The sequence below is a fragment of the Letharia lupina genome (assembly GCF_014066315.1).
Source record: "Letharia lupina isolate WasteWater1 chromosome Unknown contig_9, whole genome shotgun sequence".
Classification (NCBI taxonomy): Eukaryota; Fungi; Ascomycota; class Lecanoromycetes; order Lecanorales; family Parmeliaceae; genus Letharia; species Letharia lupina.
In genome coordinates this window covers 1,253,064-1,270,650 of record NW_023502978.1, presented here as the reverse complement: position 1 = coordinate 1,270,650, position 17,587 = coordinate 1,253,064, and the positions used below count along the sequence as shown (strand labels likewise).

At 51.5% G+C, this 17,587-nt stretch overlaps 7 protein-coding genes across 7 annotated transcripts; 3 read left to right on the top strand and 4 right to left on the bottom strand.

The window, feature by feature from the left end:
- Positions 1 to 1,182: 1,182 nt before the first annotated feature.
- Positions 1,183 to 3,774, top strand: HO133_010850 (uncharacterized protein; the record flags this gene model as incomplete). Its single annotated transcript, XM_037301701.1, has 5 exons — positions 1,183 to 1,191; positions 1,307 to 1,786; positions 1,878 to 2,296; positions 2,992 to 3,052; positions 3,109 to 3,774. 5 exons carry the CDS (start codon positions 1,183 to 1,185, stop codon positions 3,772 to 3,774), a joined length of 1,635 nt encoding a protein of 544 aa, XP_037153335.1.
- Positions 3,775 to 4,110: 336 nt separating this feature from the next.
- On the bottom strand, positions 4,111 to 4,479 carry HO133_010849 (uncharacterized protein; the record flags this gene model as incomplete). Its single annotated transcript, XM_037301700.1, has 1 exon — positions 4,111 to 4,479. The coding sequence occupies one exon, from the start codon at positions 4,477 to 4,479 to the stop codon at positions 4,111 to 4,113; it is 369 nt and encodes a 122-aa protein (XP_037153334.1).
- A 755-nt stretch (positions 4,480 to 5,234) lies between these two features.
- Positions 5,235 to 5,768, bottom strand: HO133_010848 (uncharacterized protein; the record flags this gene model as incomplete). The annotated part of the gene is made up of 2 exons (XM_037301699.1): positions 5,235 to 5,433; positions 5,467 to 5,768. 2 exons carry the CDS (start codon positions 5,766 to 5,768, stop codon positions 5,235 to 5,237), a joined length of 501 nt encoding a protein of 166 aa, XP_037153333.1.
- A 734-nt stretch (positions 5,769 to 6,502) lies between these two features.
- Positions 6,503 to 9,152, bottom strand: HO133_010847 (uncharacterized protein; the record flags this gene model as incomplete). Its single annotated transcript, XM_037301698.1, has 3 exons — positions 6,503 to 7,196; positions 7,254 to 8,323; positions 8,379 to 9,152. The coding sequence occupies 3 exons, from the start codon at positions 9,150 to 9,152 to the stop codon at positions 6,503 to 6,505; spliced, it is 2,538 nt and encodes an 845-aa protein (XP_037153332.1).
- Positions 9,153 to 9,712: 560 nt separating this feature from the next.
- HO133_010846 (uncharacterized protein) lies at positions 9,713 to 10,976 on the top strand (the record flags this gene model as incomplete). The annotated part of the gene is made up of 2 exons (XM_037301697.1): positions 9,713 to 10,245; positions 10,328 to 10,976. The coding sequence occupies 2 exons, from the start codon at positions 9,713 to 9,715 to the stop codon at positions 10,974 to 10,976; spliced, it is 1,182 nt and encodes a 393-aa protein (XP_037153331.1).
- Positions 10,977 to 11,311: 335 nt separating this feature from the next.
- HO133_010845 (uncharacterized protein) lies at positions 11,312 to 13,427 on the bottom strand (the record flags this gene model as incomplete). The annotated part of the gene is made up of 2 exons (XM_037301696.1): positions 11,312 to 13,337; positions 13,393 to 13,427. The coding sequence occupies 2 exons, from the start codon at positions 13,425 to 13,427 to the stop codon at positions 11,312 to 11,314; spliced, it is 2,061 nt and encodes a 686-aa protein (XP_037153330.1).
- Positions 13,428 to 15,718: 2,291 nt separating this feature from the next.
- On the top strand, positions 15,719 to 17,287 carry HO133_010844 (uncharacterized protein; the record flags this gene model as incomplete). The annotated part of the gene is made up of 2 exons (XM_037301695.1): positions 15,719 to 16,615; positions 16,799 to 17,287. The coding sequence occupies 2 exons, from the start codon at positions 15,719 to 15,721 to the stop codon at positions 17,285 to 17,287; spliced, it is 1,386 nt and encodes a 461-aa protein (XP_037153329.1).
- Positions 17,288 to 17,587: the final 300 nt, after the last annotated feature.

Here is a 17,587-nt window from a genome sequence, read left to right as displayed (position 1 = left end):
CCTCTATGCATCATAATAGAGTTAAGTTGGGCAGACAGAACCATCTGTGCGTATTCCGACGCCTTCTCCTTCGACTTCGGCATCCGTCTTCTCGGCATCCGTCTTCTCGCCATCACAGATACCCCCAAGCTCATCTAAAGTCTGCTCATAAAGTTGTATATAAGACCTGCATCTACTTTTAGGAACCCTCCGTAAATCTCTCCCTCTTTACAATTCCCTGTGAACAGTTTAGACTCAGATCGATAAAGGCGCCCCTCCTCTCCTGCACACAGATTACTAATCCACTGTCTTCAAGTTCTCGTACTTCACAATCCCGCTTCGATTTTCGGTTCCTTGCATATTTGATAAGAAGTTTAAGAGTTTCCAGCTTCCAAAGCGACGGTTCAATTCACGATTTCCGCTTTCGTTCGTTGGAAAGCAAGCTGAAAGAAGCCTTTAATTGCTGCCTGTACGACATAGGGCGCAGCGTAAGCAGCCTGAATTGGCAAGATGGCTGCATTCGCTAAGCCTGTGGCGTTAGCTCGCTTTGGCCCACCCTCCATTCTTCATTACGAAATGAGTCCAAGATCACAACATCCGTCAGTAATCCACCGCGTTACTTTGACCGAGAAACCTATCCCGTGACTGTACTCCACTTCTTTGAGAAAGCAGGAGGCGAACGTGCATATCGCAGCTCTGCCTATAGTAGGTTAGGGGACAGGACCTTTCCAGGTACATTGTTGAAATAAAGAAAGAGGCTCAAGCCTTTGCCAGGCCACGACCCTCCGCTCTCGAGGTTTCGAGGATTAAGCGACTTGGCCGAAGTAAACTGCCTCGTCAGATTTCCGCAAAGGGGATGATAACTTCATGATAGCGCGATAGCCCGATACGTGCTACTGCTTGTCTTTCTCTTACTAAAATCTCACCAGCTCTAGCTGCATATTGATATTGGTGCCATGGGTCTGGACGCTGAGGTGGCGTCCCCAGGCTTGGCTTGATGTGGTGATGGTGTCGTTCAGCCTTGTGCCGAGGAGGGTCAGTGTAGGTTATAGCCTCATTATAAAGGTATGCATTATCCTGAGTATTTCGAAGTTCTTCTCGTGTCACACAGACTTTTTTCTCTCGGCGGGAGTGACTCAAGTATAAGTTCAGCACTATCTTCTCTTGCAGTTTTCGCATATTTGAAGGTTTTTTGTCTTCACCATGTCGAATGTATGCTTTGCCTTTGGGCCCGAGAATAGCTATCTGTGTAATTGTCCGACAAAATGGACTCGGTTCGTCAAAGCTTATTTCTCTTTGTATGCCATGAATGCGAAGGACTGACAAGGACTACCATAGTCACAATTTGCCGGCGGCCGTCGAGAATCTCTTCACGAAACAGCCCCCTATCAAGAACATCTATGAATTGGTCATCGGTCCGTCTGGTTCTTACTATATCGGCTACCTTGACAACGATAACAAGACATACTGCATGAACCACGGACTCCCTTTCCACTTGACAAAATGGCTCTCAACCAACGCTAAAGGCTTCGTAGAACACGACATCCGTACGACAATGATTACGCTGGGACCGAAGGGAAGCTATGTCGTCAAAGACAAAAACAAGATGCAGTGGTGCGGAGTTCCGGATGCCCTTGCGACCCGCTTGAACAGCTTCGGAACGCAACGCACCCGACTGGTCACTCTGGGGATAGACGATTCGTTCGTCATCATCAATACTGATGGGTCCGGCTTGCGGAGTTTGAGGGGCAGGTTCTCAGATCTTGAGAAATTGCTTGCGGGCATGCCCAGTCTTGGGAACGTTCATGTAGGTGACGTATTCCTGGTCGATCTTCTACGGACCGAGGCGGATGCCTCACATCGGACATTTCGATCATTTTACTAACGAAGAGGAACAGTACCTCTCCTTATCCACATACAACTCCATCTCCGCGAGCGGCGATGTCGACGATCCCTTGTACATGCTCGTCATGAAGAGTGGCGCGGCTGAAGGCTTGTGCCCGGACGGACACGGAGAGAGGTTCGGAGTCGTGACTTCAAATCTGCCCAACATGCAATCCGCCGTGACGCAATCACTGGTGCGCTCGCCAGCGCGAGGGTCTTCTGGCTCCGGTACGAGTCTGCTAAAAGTGCTCTCGGGCATGGCCAAAGTTGCGAATGTTGCTAATCAGGTTCTCGGCGGCGGCGGCGGAGGAGCAGGAGGCGGATACTACAATGGTAATAGCAGCGGTGGAGGATTCGACACATCGGGATTTCAGGCGGGGTTGCAGCAGCAGACTTGGTCAACTACGTCCGGTGCAGCTGGTGATCCCATCCAGTGATTGGGAAACGGTACTTAACGTTTTCTCTTGTCTTAGTATTGGGAGTTTCGGACGGTCAAAGGGTCTTTAATTAATGGATGGGGAGTTATGTCGACGAAGCGTTTAGCTAAAGTGACCTGCGTTTGATTCCTTGAGATACGCTCCATTGAGCCTGGCATTTGAACGTCATCCCGGCATTGACGGATACGAAGCTTGCTCTTACATAAAGTAGCCTGAAAATGGTAAGTTGCGCTTTTGAAAGGGAGCCTGCAGTGCTCGCGCAATAGCTCGTGGGTTAGAAAGTCAGTCCCATATCATGAGGAGAGCTCGTTGGAGAGATCGGAGAACCCCACCATGATTGATGTGACTTTAGAGCACTAGTATACCTAAAAGACGTCCGACAGACAGAGATTTGATTTGACAGAACGGACTTCTGGGTATCATGAAGTTTGGTGGTACTCATACGAGTGGAAGATTATGCCATTACCACCTCTGAAGCAGCCGCTAGAAATGGAGCCCTAAGATCCTTAGGGGCTTTGGCCTTGGCGCTCGATGATGCTTTGATGGGGACGAAGTGGCTCCACCAATTAAAACTTGACCCTTCGACTCTCGTAGATACCCTACAACCTAGATACTGACTTTTCTCACTCCCACGGGGCCCTCAGACTCGAAAGACTGGGTGTCACGGCTCGAGGAGTCTGCCGCCGACAAGATCCAGTATGCCCAAGAAGCAGGCGGGAGAGAATAGCAAAAAGGCTGCCGGCAATGCAAAGGTCCGATGCTGCGTTGCTCTGTCCACTGAGGGCCTGGTAGCTGATCGCACCTTCAGAAAGCCGAAGTAACAAACCAAAAAGCCGCAGCTGAGGGTGCGAAGAAAGCAGCCTCTGAAGATCAGGAATGGGGCAAAGGCGCAAAATCCAACGCTAAGAAGTACACACCTCTCCCCCCGCACTCGATTCAATCTAACCATACTTACAGAGAGGAAGCCGAAGCAAAGAAGCAAGAGGCAGCGCGTAAAAAAGCGGAGAAAGATGCCCTCCTCGCCGCTGAAGAGAAAGACGCCCGCCCCACACCCAAAAACACCAAAACCGCAGTCAAAAAGACTAAAGGCCTTGACCTCTCCTCACTCGACGACGAACCCTCATCCTCTATCTCAAAAGGCAACCCGGCCCTCAACGCCACCGGTATCGACAACGCCCTCGACGCCCTCTCCCTCACCTCCGCCAACCCTTCGGAAAAGATCGACAGACATCCGGAGAGAAGATTCAAGGCTGCGTATGCGGCGTACGAGGCTCGACGCATGCCCGAGTTGGAGGAAGAGCATAAAGGGCTGAGGAAGAAGCAGAGGGAGGATATGATTCGGAAGGAGTTTGAGCGAAGTCCGGAGAATCCGTTCAACCAGGCGAACGCGAGGTTTGACACTACGAAGGAGGAGCTGAGGGAGATGAAAGACCAGGAGAGGGATAAGGTAGAGGCGAGGTTGGCGGCACGGTGAGCTGCGGTGGGGGAAGATGGATGATCATGGATGATGACGGTTGATGAGCAACGATACAAAGGGCTATAGACCTGTGGTTCTGCCGTCGGGAGGCATGCCAGAAATGTATTATTGACCACGTGCATAGTTATTGAGCCTGTTGATCGAACGGCAAAAGCGCACTACTCGGACCCATGATGCTCCAATGTACTTTGGTACGGACTGTTGAAATGGCAGACCTTGTTACCACCAGAAAGTCCCTTCCTTAGCCTCTAACAGCCTTGAGCTCTCCTCTCAGCAAGCAATGAGGCACAAATTCATACCTTGCTGCAACTATGGGGCACCGGGTCAAGCGCCTCATTCGATTTCCTCTTGTTTGATGCTTGCACCGTCTTCCTTCTTCTCGTTTCTGCGTTTCTCTTCCGCCTCTTTCTTTTGCTTCCTCTCTTGATCTTGCCTCTCGGCTTCCTTCTCCGCATTTCTGCGTCTCCATTTCGCATCTCTCTTCTGCTCCTTCTCTCGCTCTTGCCTCTCGGCTTCCATCTCCTCCTTCCTGCGTTTCTCTTCCGCCTCTTTCTGTTTCTCCCACTCTCGATCTCGTTCCTCGACAGCCAAATGGTTGGTCATCCAGTTGACGTCGATCAGCCACTGAGGGGGCTTTTTAACGCCGGGGGGAGCATTGTGTCCGGAGGGGTCCCCGGTGTTTTCGGATGGATTCCCAGACATTGTGATTTGAATGTGAGATGTAGGCTTGAGATAGTAATGCTGAGGATGTCTGGAGACGAAGGGCTGGAGAGGTCCCTGCTGTTATTATACTTGAGTTGGGTTGTTTGCCAATACTCTATTCGCTGACTGAGGTTTGCCTTTTCGTCTTCTCGGAAGCAAAATTAGCGTTTGAAAACCCGAGATCGCGATGTCGAGTTCCGCTGATCGAGTCCTGTTGTGTGGTTTCAGACACATTTCTTGAGACCGAGGACTCATATCAAACAATCGAAAATGGCAGAATGATTGTTTGCTTGTTTGCTCTTTGACACACCCCGCAACTTGCATCCCGGCAGCACTATTCGAGAAGACCGAAAAGCCTACTGGACCCTTGTGAGGGTTCGTGCATGCGCCAGGTCCTATCAAATCACCTATGCCAACCCGAGTGTAGCAACCATCGTCGAGGGCTCCGTATCAGAGATGCCATTTGAACAGGAAGCCCCGATATGCTGACACCCATTCGCTTGCCCGACGACGAAGATGGCCACTTTGGTACGTGACTGGTCTTGGCATTCTGGGCTTCAATACCGAGCTTTCAACCTCATTCCTAGCTCCAGTGGCGATATCTATGCTGTTTTCAAGCAAATTGAGTGAGCTCTTGATTAAGCGCTACCCCCTTCGATCATCTATCTCAGCAAGCTATTCCACAATCCCCCTTTGCCTTCCCTTCCCTTCCCTTCCCTCCCTTCGAATACACCCCCATCCGTCCATGACACCAATCAATCACCCCTCACCACATCCATCCCCTCCCCCGTCTTCTTCCCCCCAGCAATCCTCAAACCCTTCTCCACCTTCGCAATATTCCACGCCACGCCCTCACTCTCCTCGACCAACGCGTCGATCATCCTCTTCCTCTCCACTTCCTCCTCCTCCTCCGCCTCCCTCGCGTGCCGAATATCCGCCCACTCGCTCGCCAGCCTATCTCTATCCTCCTGACTAACCTACACACACATAACCACATCAGCCCACCAAAAATCATCATCATCATCATCATCATCATCATCATCATCTTCTTCTTCTTCTTCCTCTGTAAGGTAAAATGGATAAATGAATCGATCGAATCTTCTCACCTCGGAACACAACGAAAGGTAGTAATTATGCGCATGCTCTCTCTGCACCGGATCATAGAGGTCGCATTTGATCCATTCGAGCCCGACGTGCTGGTAGGTGATGCGGTCTGTAAGGGGGTCCTTGACGGGGCGGTAGGCTTTGAGGAGGAAGTAGGCGGCGTGGGGGAAGAGGAGGACGGGCATTTTTGCTGAGAGGGAGGAAGGGTTAGAGGAGTGGATGAAAGGGGGAGGAAGTGGGAGGGTACCTTGCGGGAGTTTGGTGAATGGTGTTGTGTGTTTTGAAGCGTTGGATGGCGCTGAGATGAGAAGAGTAATGATGAGATGCGGAAAGCTGATGCCAGGTGCGACACAGATGCTCTGGTATCGATGGCAGCAGGTGATGATGAAGAGGAAGGGATTATTCTGTCAGAGGGAAGGAAATGGCTGGTGTTGTATCTGTCTAGCCTGGTCAGATAATCGTCGGGGCGAATGGTGCGGTTGGATGTAAACGAAAAAGGTAAACAAAGGGGGATGGTCGCCGGACAGGCTGCAACTTGATGATTCAGGGTGTTGCATTTAGCATGTGCATTAGACAGTAATATGGTATATTGATGAGTCTCGCAGGTTGGTGTAAGAGGTGGTGGTTGGGAGTAGGAGAGGGAATTGGTGTGAAAAGATGTGAGTCTGTTACACTTTCTCTGCATTCCTTTGTCACAACAGCACTGTCCTCAGACCGCAGGGTCTCAATGTGAGGCATTGAATGACCTGAGAAGCACGGTTATGGGTAGGAGGCTATCGTGGCCGGGTTTCATGTACATATTGTGTATGTCCGTTTTCCTATACAGCATGACTCTCAGCAAGCTCAATGGAAGCAAAAAGCAGATGCTCGCTTGCAAGAACACCAGCCTATGCATTACCAATCCATCCTTGTCTCTGAATCAGCCAACCACAGCTTTCACGCTCAAATTTTCCAGAAAGCCACCCAAATCCTCCTTCTTGACCTCGACAACGCAATGCTCGAAGCTGTCAATCCTGACTCTGGCATTGGTCTCTTGGGCAACTTCCTCAAACGCATTACCAAACCGGTTCTTCCCATAACCATTCCCGGCATCGTCATCATCGTCGTCATCGCTTTCATCCTCGTCGTCATCCTCTTCTTCGCTTTCTTGCTCGCCGTCGTTCTCTTCCCTCTCCTCTCTCTCCTGCCTTTTCCGGTCCTTCTCGGCGAGCCTAGCGGCTCGAGCCATTGCTTTCTCCTCCAACCTCGCTTTTCGCTTAGCTCGAGCTGTGAAGTCGACTACGCCACCACCTCCCCCTGTGCCGACGACCACGAATACGCCCCTGGCCTCGTTGAGACTAGCCAAGACGAGGGGAGTGCCCCAGCCATCTTTCCCTATCTTGCCGCGTTGATCACGCTCCTGTTCGGCAATAGCTTCGCCAACCCAGAGCGCGAGTTTGGTTAGAGCTGCTGGATGGGTGAACATCTGGACATCGGGGCCCTCTTTGACGACAGCCATTCGAAAAGCGCGTAGATGGCGAATTTGGCGCTTTTCGATGAGGGAGGTGCCGGTGCGGAGGATAGCTTTATGGAGATGCTGGGCAGTGGGAAGTGCGTGTTTGAGTGCTTCGATGCTGTGTTACAAGTCAGAATTATGTAGAAGTGAAGGATATCTCAGAATCTTGACTTACTTTTCAAGAGCATCATACGCCTCCCAGAACCTCCGCACCCACTCTTCACCCTCTGCTTTGCCATCTTCATCCACCAGCTCTCTCTGCTCGCCCCTTCCACGGTCCCAGTTCCTCGACGAATCACCTGCTGCAACGCCAGACTTTCCCACCTCAAGGATCGCTCCGACTATTACGCCGACGTCTTGTGCACTTAAGCATGCTTTCCAGCCCCAGCTTCTTACGAAACCCCAGCCTTCTCTTCCACAACCATTGCTAGCTCTTGGCGGTACTAAGCCATCTAGTCCATACAAGGGAGCATAGGTTAGTAACCTCTCCCGTAAGCCTCGCTTGAGGTCCATATCCATGTGCGTGTAGCTCTGTTTGCATTGACTCAGACTGACTCCCATTTTGGCCAGAAGCTTATGTAGTCTTTTTCTACCAACATCGCTCCATATATGCAACCGAGAAGCTAAATAGGGAGAATGAAGCATGCTGTCATATAACGACCAATGTCTGATCATGAGGAAACGGGGTTCAGGAGATAGTCGGATTGAAGTATCCGTGGGTGAGCGAGCTGTGGTGGGTATGACGCCTGAACTCTCTCCGCGACAATTCTCTCGAGATGTTTCGCTAGGATCTGGCGGATTCAATCGGCGGACTTCGTCTCGTAGTACTTGCCGTATTCGTTCCCCTCGTTCGCCTCCCCAGCCCGCTGAGCCACCAGCATCTAGAGAGGTCGATATTCCAACCCCAGTCATGCTTCGCCCGTATAGTTCCAGCGAGCTGACCCCAACAATGGCATGCCATAGGAGATCGTTATCTTCGCGGCCAAGATCCTCAGCCAGGGAGTAGAGAATTGATGAGATGGGCTCTGAGTAGGTCGCACCACCCGAATAATACTTCTCGAGGGTGGCAGTGTACTTTCGACGATCACGGAGGAGCTTTCGACGCAGTGATCCTATCGTTGGTCCTTTCGGTGGTCCTGGTGACGAAGCTTGCAATGGAGGGGGAGGTGACGTTTCGGAGGAGCCTCGTACAGTTCTTGAGCTCTCTTGGCGGCGACGACCGGGTGAATTAGATGTGGAGCCACTCTGTTTTTTGTGTTAGCAAGTTCTTTAGAAATGTACGAAGGAAGATCACACATACAGAGTTACTTCTCGGCCTTTGACGAGGTCTTCTGTTCTCATCTTGACTCTCCTCGTCCTCCTCATCTCGGTCCGACCAAGACTTACGCTTCTTTGAGCGCTGCCCACCCTCGATTGAATCTACTATATCGCTCTCATCGCCTGAGTTACCAGAGTCCTCGCCATAATCCTCTACGCCTTGCATCCTGGTGAGTTCGCAGTAAGCCTCTCGCTCAGCACCCAACTCTTCATCAATATCTCCATCATCATACACTATAATTCCGCCTCGGCCAGGCTTGTATGACGGTTGTATCCGTCCATTATCAACAACTGGATTTATTGCCGCAGCATCGCCGCTGATCTCTCGGAGAGCAACAGCGGTTGGATCTCCTTCAAAGACATTCCCCAGATTCCACGGCCGTCGCGCGTCAATGAGCCATACTTCGACGCCTCCGGACAAGTCTTCTCCTGGGTCGCCCGAGTCCAGTCCGAGTTCACTTGACATATCGACGAGTCCCCCTACACCGAGACATACCACCACCCCTCCGCTCCCACCTTGTTGTATCTTCATGGGCTGCACCATGGTTCTCCCCGCTTGTGTAAGATCCCCATAGCCGGAGATGGGTTGGATCTTGTGCAGTATGTAGTCGCGTTTGAGGAGCGCTGTGAGTATTCGACAGGCGCAGAGAGCATCGGGCTCTAGTGCGACTAAGATTAGGACAGGGGGTGACAGAGGGTGATTGTTCCGTTGGAGATGTTGGTAGAGGTGGGAGATCAGATTGCGTGGGAGGTACATGACGCGCTCTTCTTTCGTACCGGATCTGGTTCTGAAGGCGCAACGAAGCTGGAAATTTACGACGAAGATCCACCAGCATCTCTTTCAATATTTCCACAACGGTCACAGAAAAATGCACAAGAAGCATGTACCGGTAGAAGGGGCACTCGGCATGGAGAAATGGTTTGCAGTAATCCAGGATCTAGCGGTCAGGCTCACTTGAGAGGTAGAGGTGAATTAACCGGCGCGCTGCTCTGTACAATCAGCCTCATGAAAATCAGAAAAACAGAATGAGAAGTAGAGATAGAGAATATCGATATTGACAAGATGCTGATCTCCAAGACCGACGCGCTCAGAATCTCAAGAAGTCGCGAAGCATAGGGCTGAATGTCCGATACGCTAGCGGCAGCTCCTACGGCAGGTCGTATGTACGGATCCGCACTTGTCAATTATTGACAACTCCAGAGCTCATCTTTTTGTATTGGTGAACTACTACCCTCACCATCGTCTCCCGTCCTCACCCACCCTCTCCTCACAACCCTCTCCCCTCCCTCTCCCCCTACCTCCCTCCGCCCCCAGAAATGAAGCTCCCACCCCTCTCCCTCCTCCCCCTGACCCTCCTCCCCCTGCTCCTCCCCCCCTCCCTCGCCGCCCACACCTCCAACTGGGCCGTCCTGGTCTCCACCTCGCGCTTCTGGTTCAACTACCGGCACCTGGCCAACGTGCTCTCGCTCTACCGCACCGTCAAGCGGCTCGGGATCCCGGACTCGCAGATCCTCCTCATGCTCCCCGACGACATGGCCTGCAACCCGCGCAACGCCTTCCCGGGCACCGTCTACAACAACGCCGACCGCGCGCTCGACCTGTACGGCGACAACATCGAGGTGGACTATCGCGGGTACGAGGTCACGGTGGAGAACTTCATCCGGTTGCTGACGGATCGGTTGGGGGAGGATGTGCCGCGGGGGAAGCGGCTGGGGAGTGATGGGGGCAGTAATGTGCTGGTGTACATGACGGGACATGGGGGGAATGAGTTTTTGAAGTTTCAGGACAGCGAGGAGATTGGGAGTTGGGATTTGGCGGATGCGTTTGAGCAGATGTGGGAGAAGAAGCGGTATGTCTTTCCCTCCTCTCATGCCGCCGCGGCTTTTCCGTGTTTTTTCTAGGAACTAAGGCTGACTGAAATGGTGGTATAGCTATAACGAAATGCTTTTCATGATCGACACCTGCCAAGCCAACACTCTCTACAAGCACTTCTACTCCCCTAACATTATCGCCACCGGCTCCTCTGAAATTGACCAATCCTCCTACTCCCACCACGCAGACAACGACGTGGGTGTTGCTGTCATAGATCGCTGGACCTACTACAACCTCGACTTTCTAGAAACCCAAGTCACGTCTCCAACTTCAAAGCTCACGTTAGCGGATCTTTTTGGTAGCTACGATGAGAGCAAGATTCATAGCAATCCGGGATACCGATGGGATCTGTTTCCAGGAGGGGAGGAGAAGGGCAGGGAGAGATTGGTGATGGATTTCTTTGGAAATGTGCAGGGTGTTGAGGTTGAAGGAGTGGGCGGGAATGAGACGGAGTGGAGGGAAGATATGAGGAGATTAGAGGAGATCATCAACAGAGCACGCGCGAGAGGAAAAACGACAGAAGCTAAGAAGAGCGAGGCACCTGGTGAGGAGGTAATAGCGCATGGGAGGGATTTGGGCAAGGGAAAGGTTGAGGGCGTAGCCAAGATTGAGGGAGTTGAGGCGTGGAGCCAGCGGATTCTGGGAGCGGGAGCTCTTCTTGGGTGTGCGTTATTTTGGGGTGGGGCTTCTTGGCTGGAGTCGCGGTGACAAGAAGAGCGAATGTGATCTCTAATCTCATCAATATATGGATCTAGATTCCTCATTTGCGCGGTACCTCTCGAAGACCGCGCGCTCCCATGTTGGAAATCTCTGGTGTCGTGAAAAGAGTAGGATTGGGTATCATGCGCCATAAGAGACGGCCTATATTGGAGATACAATACTTCAATATCAATAGGCTAGCACGCTAGGTACTAAACTTGAGGCAAGAAGAGTTGAGAGCCGTAATGTATGACATTGACGCCGATCATGATTTCGTGCAGGCCGTCTCCATCTGCGCAAAGCCCAGCTGGGAAGTGGAATTGTGATCGATAGCGGCATGCCGCTCACGAGGCTTGGGACAGCGTCCAGCGCCGCTTGGAACCTTGATCACGCTCTGTTCCGAGCGCTTGCGGTGGAGCACCCCAGAGACCGTTCGGAGCGATGGAATGGCCTTGATTGGCGTGATCAAGAATGCCAATCGGAGAAGTTCGGCCAGAATTGGATGAACCATTAAGTCGTTCATGTCGATCCACTTCTCCTCGCTCTGAGAAACCGTCAAGGTTCCCTGCCTTGACTGGGGCGCTTTGACCTGCTTGCGGGCCGAGATGCTTGCTCTCTTGTTCCACAGCTTTGTCTAGTTGTTCGGGGACAGGCATGCTCCAGAGGCCACCTGACGATTTGACGACAGTAGTAGAACTTCTCTGGAGTCCTCCGAATCTGTCGTTGATTGGGCTATCCAGATGAAAGTCCTCTTTGGTCGGACTGAACTTGGAGTGATGGGGATTGACGAACCCAGGACGTTCATATCTGTACGGAGACTTTTCTCTGATTGGCACGCTTGGAGTACGCTGAAGCTGGGGGCCCGCTAAGAATGGAGATCCTGCTCGCAGATGTTCTGTTGAAGCGGTGAGCTTGACTTCATAATCTTCCGATATGCCGAGGTCAATCAGCGAGTGTCGTCGTCGGGATGGAGACGCTGGCACATCCTCAGAGTGAGGTGAGGAGACTCTTTTGTAAGCGACGCTCTTCCGTACAGCCATGGTCAGTGAAGCCATGCCAACGTCCAAAAGGACGGGTTGACTCGTCAATGCTCCGATCAAGGCATTGCATCCAGCGCCATGGGTCACCAAAACCAGTACAGTGTCCGTCTCATCGTCATCGTAATACTCCGGGTCCTTACTGACGGAGTCTTTCCTTTCTAGAGAGTCTTCCTCTATGGGCTTCAGTGTCTCGGAGTCATCATGAGTGCGGTACCAGGAGATCATCTCGTGCAAGCCTTTTCGGAATCGCTTGTGCATGGCGCTCCATTCTTCTCCAAATTCACCTCCGCTGCCCCATTCAAGCGGTGGTCGTAAGCTATCCCATAGATTGTCCACCCTGACACATGCGTCACGTGCATGGGAAACGTACCCGGGAGGTATAGGTTGCGAAGGCGAGATTGCGTACGCAGGTATCGGAGGCACATAAGTCGGGCTTTCTGGAGTTGGGCTTCTTTCGGCTCTTCTGTTGAGCATCAGATCAGATCTCTTCGGAGGATTTCCAACACTATGACTATTGGCACGGCCTAATCTAGGCATAGTTTGGCTAAGACTGGACAGGTCGGCCAGAGTCGTGTCATCGTCAGAATTCAGGGACTTGGTATTTATTGCACTTCCGCTGTTCCAACCGCCTGGAAAATTGCCCTGTCCAGATGGGTATTTGTTGGATGTGTGTGTTACATTGACCGGGTCTTCATGATGCAGCAGATCTGCTTTCGAGCTTGCTACCATCATCTTGGACTCAGGCGGAGGTGTGATCTTGTCAAAGTACTCTGGAGAAAGCCACTCTCCCAGGAAAGCGTCCACCCTCAAGAGGGTTCGATGCATTTTTTTCTTTTGTCTTGATCTGCCATGATCCTCAGGCTCAGCAATTGCCGACAGATAGGGTGAGTTCCGACCATCCATCGCCCGAATATGAGGCGAGCCAGAGTGCATCACGTGCGGTCTTGGATGCGTTTGATGACTGCTTGGATCGGGGGGTCCTTGATACTGAGCTATTCCGGCACTAATGGCGATGGAGGTCTGAACGCATCTCAGGAATGGCGAAGTGTGCATGACGACCTTGTGTTTTCGTCTTTTTTCACGGTGTGATTGATGGGCACGTCCTTGTTTCTCTCCGAAATCGCCATTGATATTCAGTCTGTCCATATGTCCATCAAGATCATCAAGGGTATGCGGGTTTGTGACGACCTCTCGAGCGTGTAATATGCTCGCAATCCTTGCGCCCAGAGCTTGAGACTGCCTCCATCCGCCATAAGTCAAAGGAGGGTCGTATGGCGTTGGCGAGGTCAAGTGCCATTGAGTGTCGGCAGCATCCAGTCTAGCACCATGCCTGCGTTTGATATTAGCAGAACGTAGCTTCATAATTTGGCTTGTGGATAAAATACCTCACAATAATGACTACGGCCGGTGGTCGACCCATCTTGGACTGGTCTTGCAATTAGTATAGTTCGAAGCGTAGAGAGTACTGCATGAATCTTCGAATACGGCGACGGAAGTGATGATGGCTATGATATACTTGTGGACCTGGTTTGCACCAGTCGTGAGAAGTCAACAGAAGTTTGATACTTCACTCAACTGCCCTTGCCCTAGCCCCGCGAACGCCTCAACGGCCCCATGCCTTCCCGCGGCTAAGGAAACACTTGCAGCCTTGCAGCCTTGCAGCTAGTACTTTACGAGCCCCGTGCAGATCAAACCCTCGCCGTGGCTGGCTTGGCAGAGATATCCCCGGATCAACTTCGTTTTAAAGGGTTTGGACTCGTAGATACCAAGACATGATTCAAGGATGAGGTAGCCATGATGAACAATAGATTCGGACAATACTTTTATCTGATCCGGCAGGACATTCATTGGACGAGAGGACACCCTCGTGCACTTGGCATTGGACCCTGCCAAGCAAAAGCAAACAGATTTCTTTCGCTAGATCGCTCCTGCTTACCACCTCCAGTACCTAATCTTGCATTGATATACTCTCCATTCATGAGTCCCAAAATGATTTATCCTCAACACGTGTAAGGCTTTCCCTGCTGCGGGCCAACGCAGAGTGGCAAAATTCCCACCCATTCCGCTCAAGCCTGGCTGTTTTCGACGCTTCCCACGTCTCGAATCCTTTCCATCAACGGCGCAGCCAACCATTGTTCCCTCCGTACTCAATCGTCTCATCAGGCAAGTACGCCGCTGTCGCTATGAGACATGACGCAAATTGGTTGTCCGAAAGTTATACTCGGAGGAGTCGACAACAAATCTTGAAACACGACTCTCTCCTCGATTTGGATGTTCCAAACCAGCCACGAGTGGGATGTCATACCCTCGCATGAATGTGGGATTTGAGGAATATCTACTCGGCTCTGAAGTCTCCAGTCGCTTGGCCAGAAAAGCCTTGCGGACTACGGACTGACCACCGTTGCGACTGGCGGTGTGGCTGCATATAGAGTTCGCTGACTAGATGCTGTTCCAAGATGATGCGATTTGCTGGACGAGCAAGGGACCTTTGCGAAATGCGAATATCAGCTCAGACTTTTCAAGCGGACTTATCATAGCGATTGAAATTGAATTTGTGGTCATCCTGTTTCAACTTATGCACGCCTTGCCAGGCTACTGCGGATGGCCAATATGCGACCCTACATCCGCCACAGACGCCAACACCACAGAGGAGGAAACCTTCCTCTCAGCACGCTTGTCATGCTTTTCATTCTGACTGTCATCCTCTGGTTGACGTTTGTGCTGTTCTTTCGGAGATCCTCTACTCTTGCTGACAGCCCGAGGCCTCCATCACTGATCCCTGCGCATGCAGTCTTTGGATGAAAGCGATCAAAATGCGCCTTTTACGAGCCCGCAGGATGAGGAATATTCTTCGTCATCAACGGTGATCAGAATCCTATGGTAGCAATCCCTGCACATATTGGCGTGGGTCGGCATTAGATTCATTGTCTGAACCTATGACGCCTATTTCTGATAATACCAGGCATTTGTCAAGGATCGCATTGACCCCACCACCGCGCCACGCCAGGCCTAAGATTCTGCTCAATCGCTTCAAAGTATATATCTGGACGCTTAAGCTAGGACCAGTCGCGACCCACCACTCACTGTTCAGCTGTAATGCATATCGGCTGAGGGTCAAGCATGGGAGACCTCGCAGATCTTCGGTAGCCAAAATGCTTCTATCTGGAAACCAAACATTTCACAGAATTCGGGCGCCATTCGTCGTCGTGCGTAAGCGTGCAGCCGCCTCCGGGTGTTCTATGAGGTTGCGAGTACCTTCCTTATAAGACCGTACAGAGTAGTAACCTGCCTCCTTCAGTCAAGATGTACTACATTCGTTCATTGGTGCTAAGAAGTTGTCTTCTGTTTTACTACCATCTTTTCTGATCATACTCACTTCACTCTTTACGCGCTGCTTGTGAATCCTAGTGAATTCATCCAACTAATCCACAATTCGACCTAGATCAAATCGGCCGACGGAAGACTTCCCAACTATCACGCCTTTAAGAGAAATCGAAAATCTCCCCTTCAACAGCTTCACACAGCATTTCATATGATCGGTGAGAGTTGAACTCAATCGCTCTCTGCAATCCTTGGAGTTTCCGCTTGTTGCCTATGAATGGCCTTCGACCCTGCATTGTCCTAGTGGCACACAAACACAACTTGGATCTTCTAGGCCTGCATCAAGTGTGCACGGATACCGGGCTTTTCTTTTGAATCATTGCCGGCAACATGGAACTCCTTCCAATCATCATTATTGTCTCGCTCCTCGGATTCTTCATCATTCTCACCGCCGGGCTTTTTACCTGGCAATATCTGAAAGCTAGAGAACAACATAAAAGACGGCTAGACAGTGAAACTCAAGATAGGCCCACCCGTCATCTTACGGTGCGAAGTGGCCAGGTCATACCAAAATCGGAAGCGGCAGAAACTGCGAGCACCCGAGACCCTGCATCGTTCGACCTTATTCGCCCAAAAGCAACATACACTGTCAAGTGTGAAGCCGAGAGACGGAAGACCTCAGACACATGGCCCCCGAAGGTCTCAACTCACCGTCAGGACAATCCTTCGAAGGCCACAGACATGGAGGCGCAGAGCAAGGACGATGGGAGGTCCAAAGTTGCGGCATACACTTGGCCACCAAAGCCTGCAGCTCGTAGCCAGAAACATCCGTTTGGTAGTACAGATCTGGAGGGTCAGACTCAAGATTCGGGAAGGTCCAAAATTGCTGAAAGCGAGTGTTTCCGTCGCAAGGAGGAAATGGCGAAGGTTCACGCAAAGCTCTCCCGACCAGTTCCAATGACACAACGATCGGGCTCACTGACATTACCTCGACCGGCTTTGGTGACCATCGAGTCTCGCAGACCTTCAGCTGCAAAATCAAATGATTCTCAGTCTCGCCAGACATCCAAGTCAAAGTCCAGTCCTCAATCCCGCCATCCTTCTTCGTCTCAAAATCGAGAAATTGCCGAGTCCCTTCAGAGGGCTTACACAGGTCCATCAATATTTGGGGGAGAAGCTCGCCAGCTACCTGCTAGTCCTATTTTATGGAATTCGTCGCTTCATACGGCAGAAAGTAGAAGGGCGAGTGGACGCCGATCTTCAGGTCGATCTGCGGACGGCTCAACAGTAAGCTCACGAGTCATATCTGATTCCGTTCAAAGACCTCCGCCACTTTTCTCTACTGTCGACTACAGTCCGCATGTCAGCTTTGCGCCTGTCCAAAATATCTCTCATGGTGACGATGATGTCAATCGTGTCTCCTTCCTGTCAATGACAGACTCGGCAAGCTCATCATATACAACTGAACAGGTATCACCTGTGCTGCGCGCTCCACCGCCGTCGATAAACGAGCTCATCCAGTACGAGACATCTCCGCCAGTGTCCAGCGGCTTAGTATCGTACATGCCAGACACCCCAGGCTTCGTCAGGGACACGGCGCCGCAGCTTGACACTCCCGACTTCGGCAACATGTCTTTCTTTGACTCGACAAGATCATCTGATGAATCCAGCCAACTTGAGAGTCCCAAAAAATTGCAACGAGGTGTCTCCGTGATGTCCAATCGGTCCATTCTTACGATCGCTTCATCGGAGATTTCGTCCAACTGGACGATTGGGAACGCACAAGTAGTGAACATATATCCTAGTGTGGCTCAAGAGAAAGACAGGGCAACGCCGCCATATGCGCGGAGGCTGCGATCCAAATACGGGCGTTTCCCGAGAGGGAGGGGTGATAAGGCGCTGCCGGGAATCCCGAAGTCGCCATTGTGGCAGAACGACTTTGGAGACGTGCATGAGTGAACATTCAACGGTTGATGTGACCTTTGAATCTGATCCTTCACCATCACCGGTTTGGGATGTCTACCCATATGAGCGACAACCTTCTTTGCACTTGGTCCACCAACGCAGTGACAACTTGGGATTGTCTCCTTCAAAGCAGCAACCGCTTTGAATGTTCCTCCTTTAGGACAGCAATTGCCCTGTGCCTACCACTTCAATCCAAATAACTACTCGCGGTTGGAGGGAATCCACACCTGAGGTCGGTCTACTTCCGGAACAGTAAATGCTCGGGGGTCGCTGCTTCCGATCATCAAACGTTTA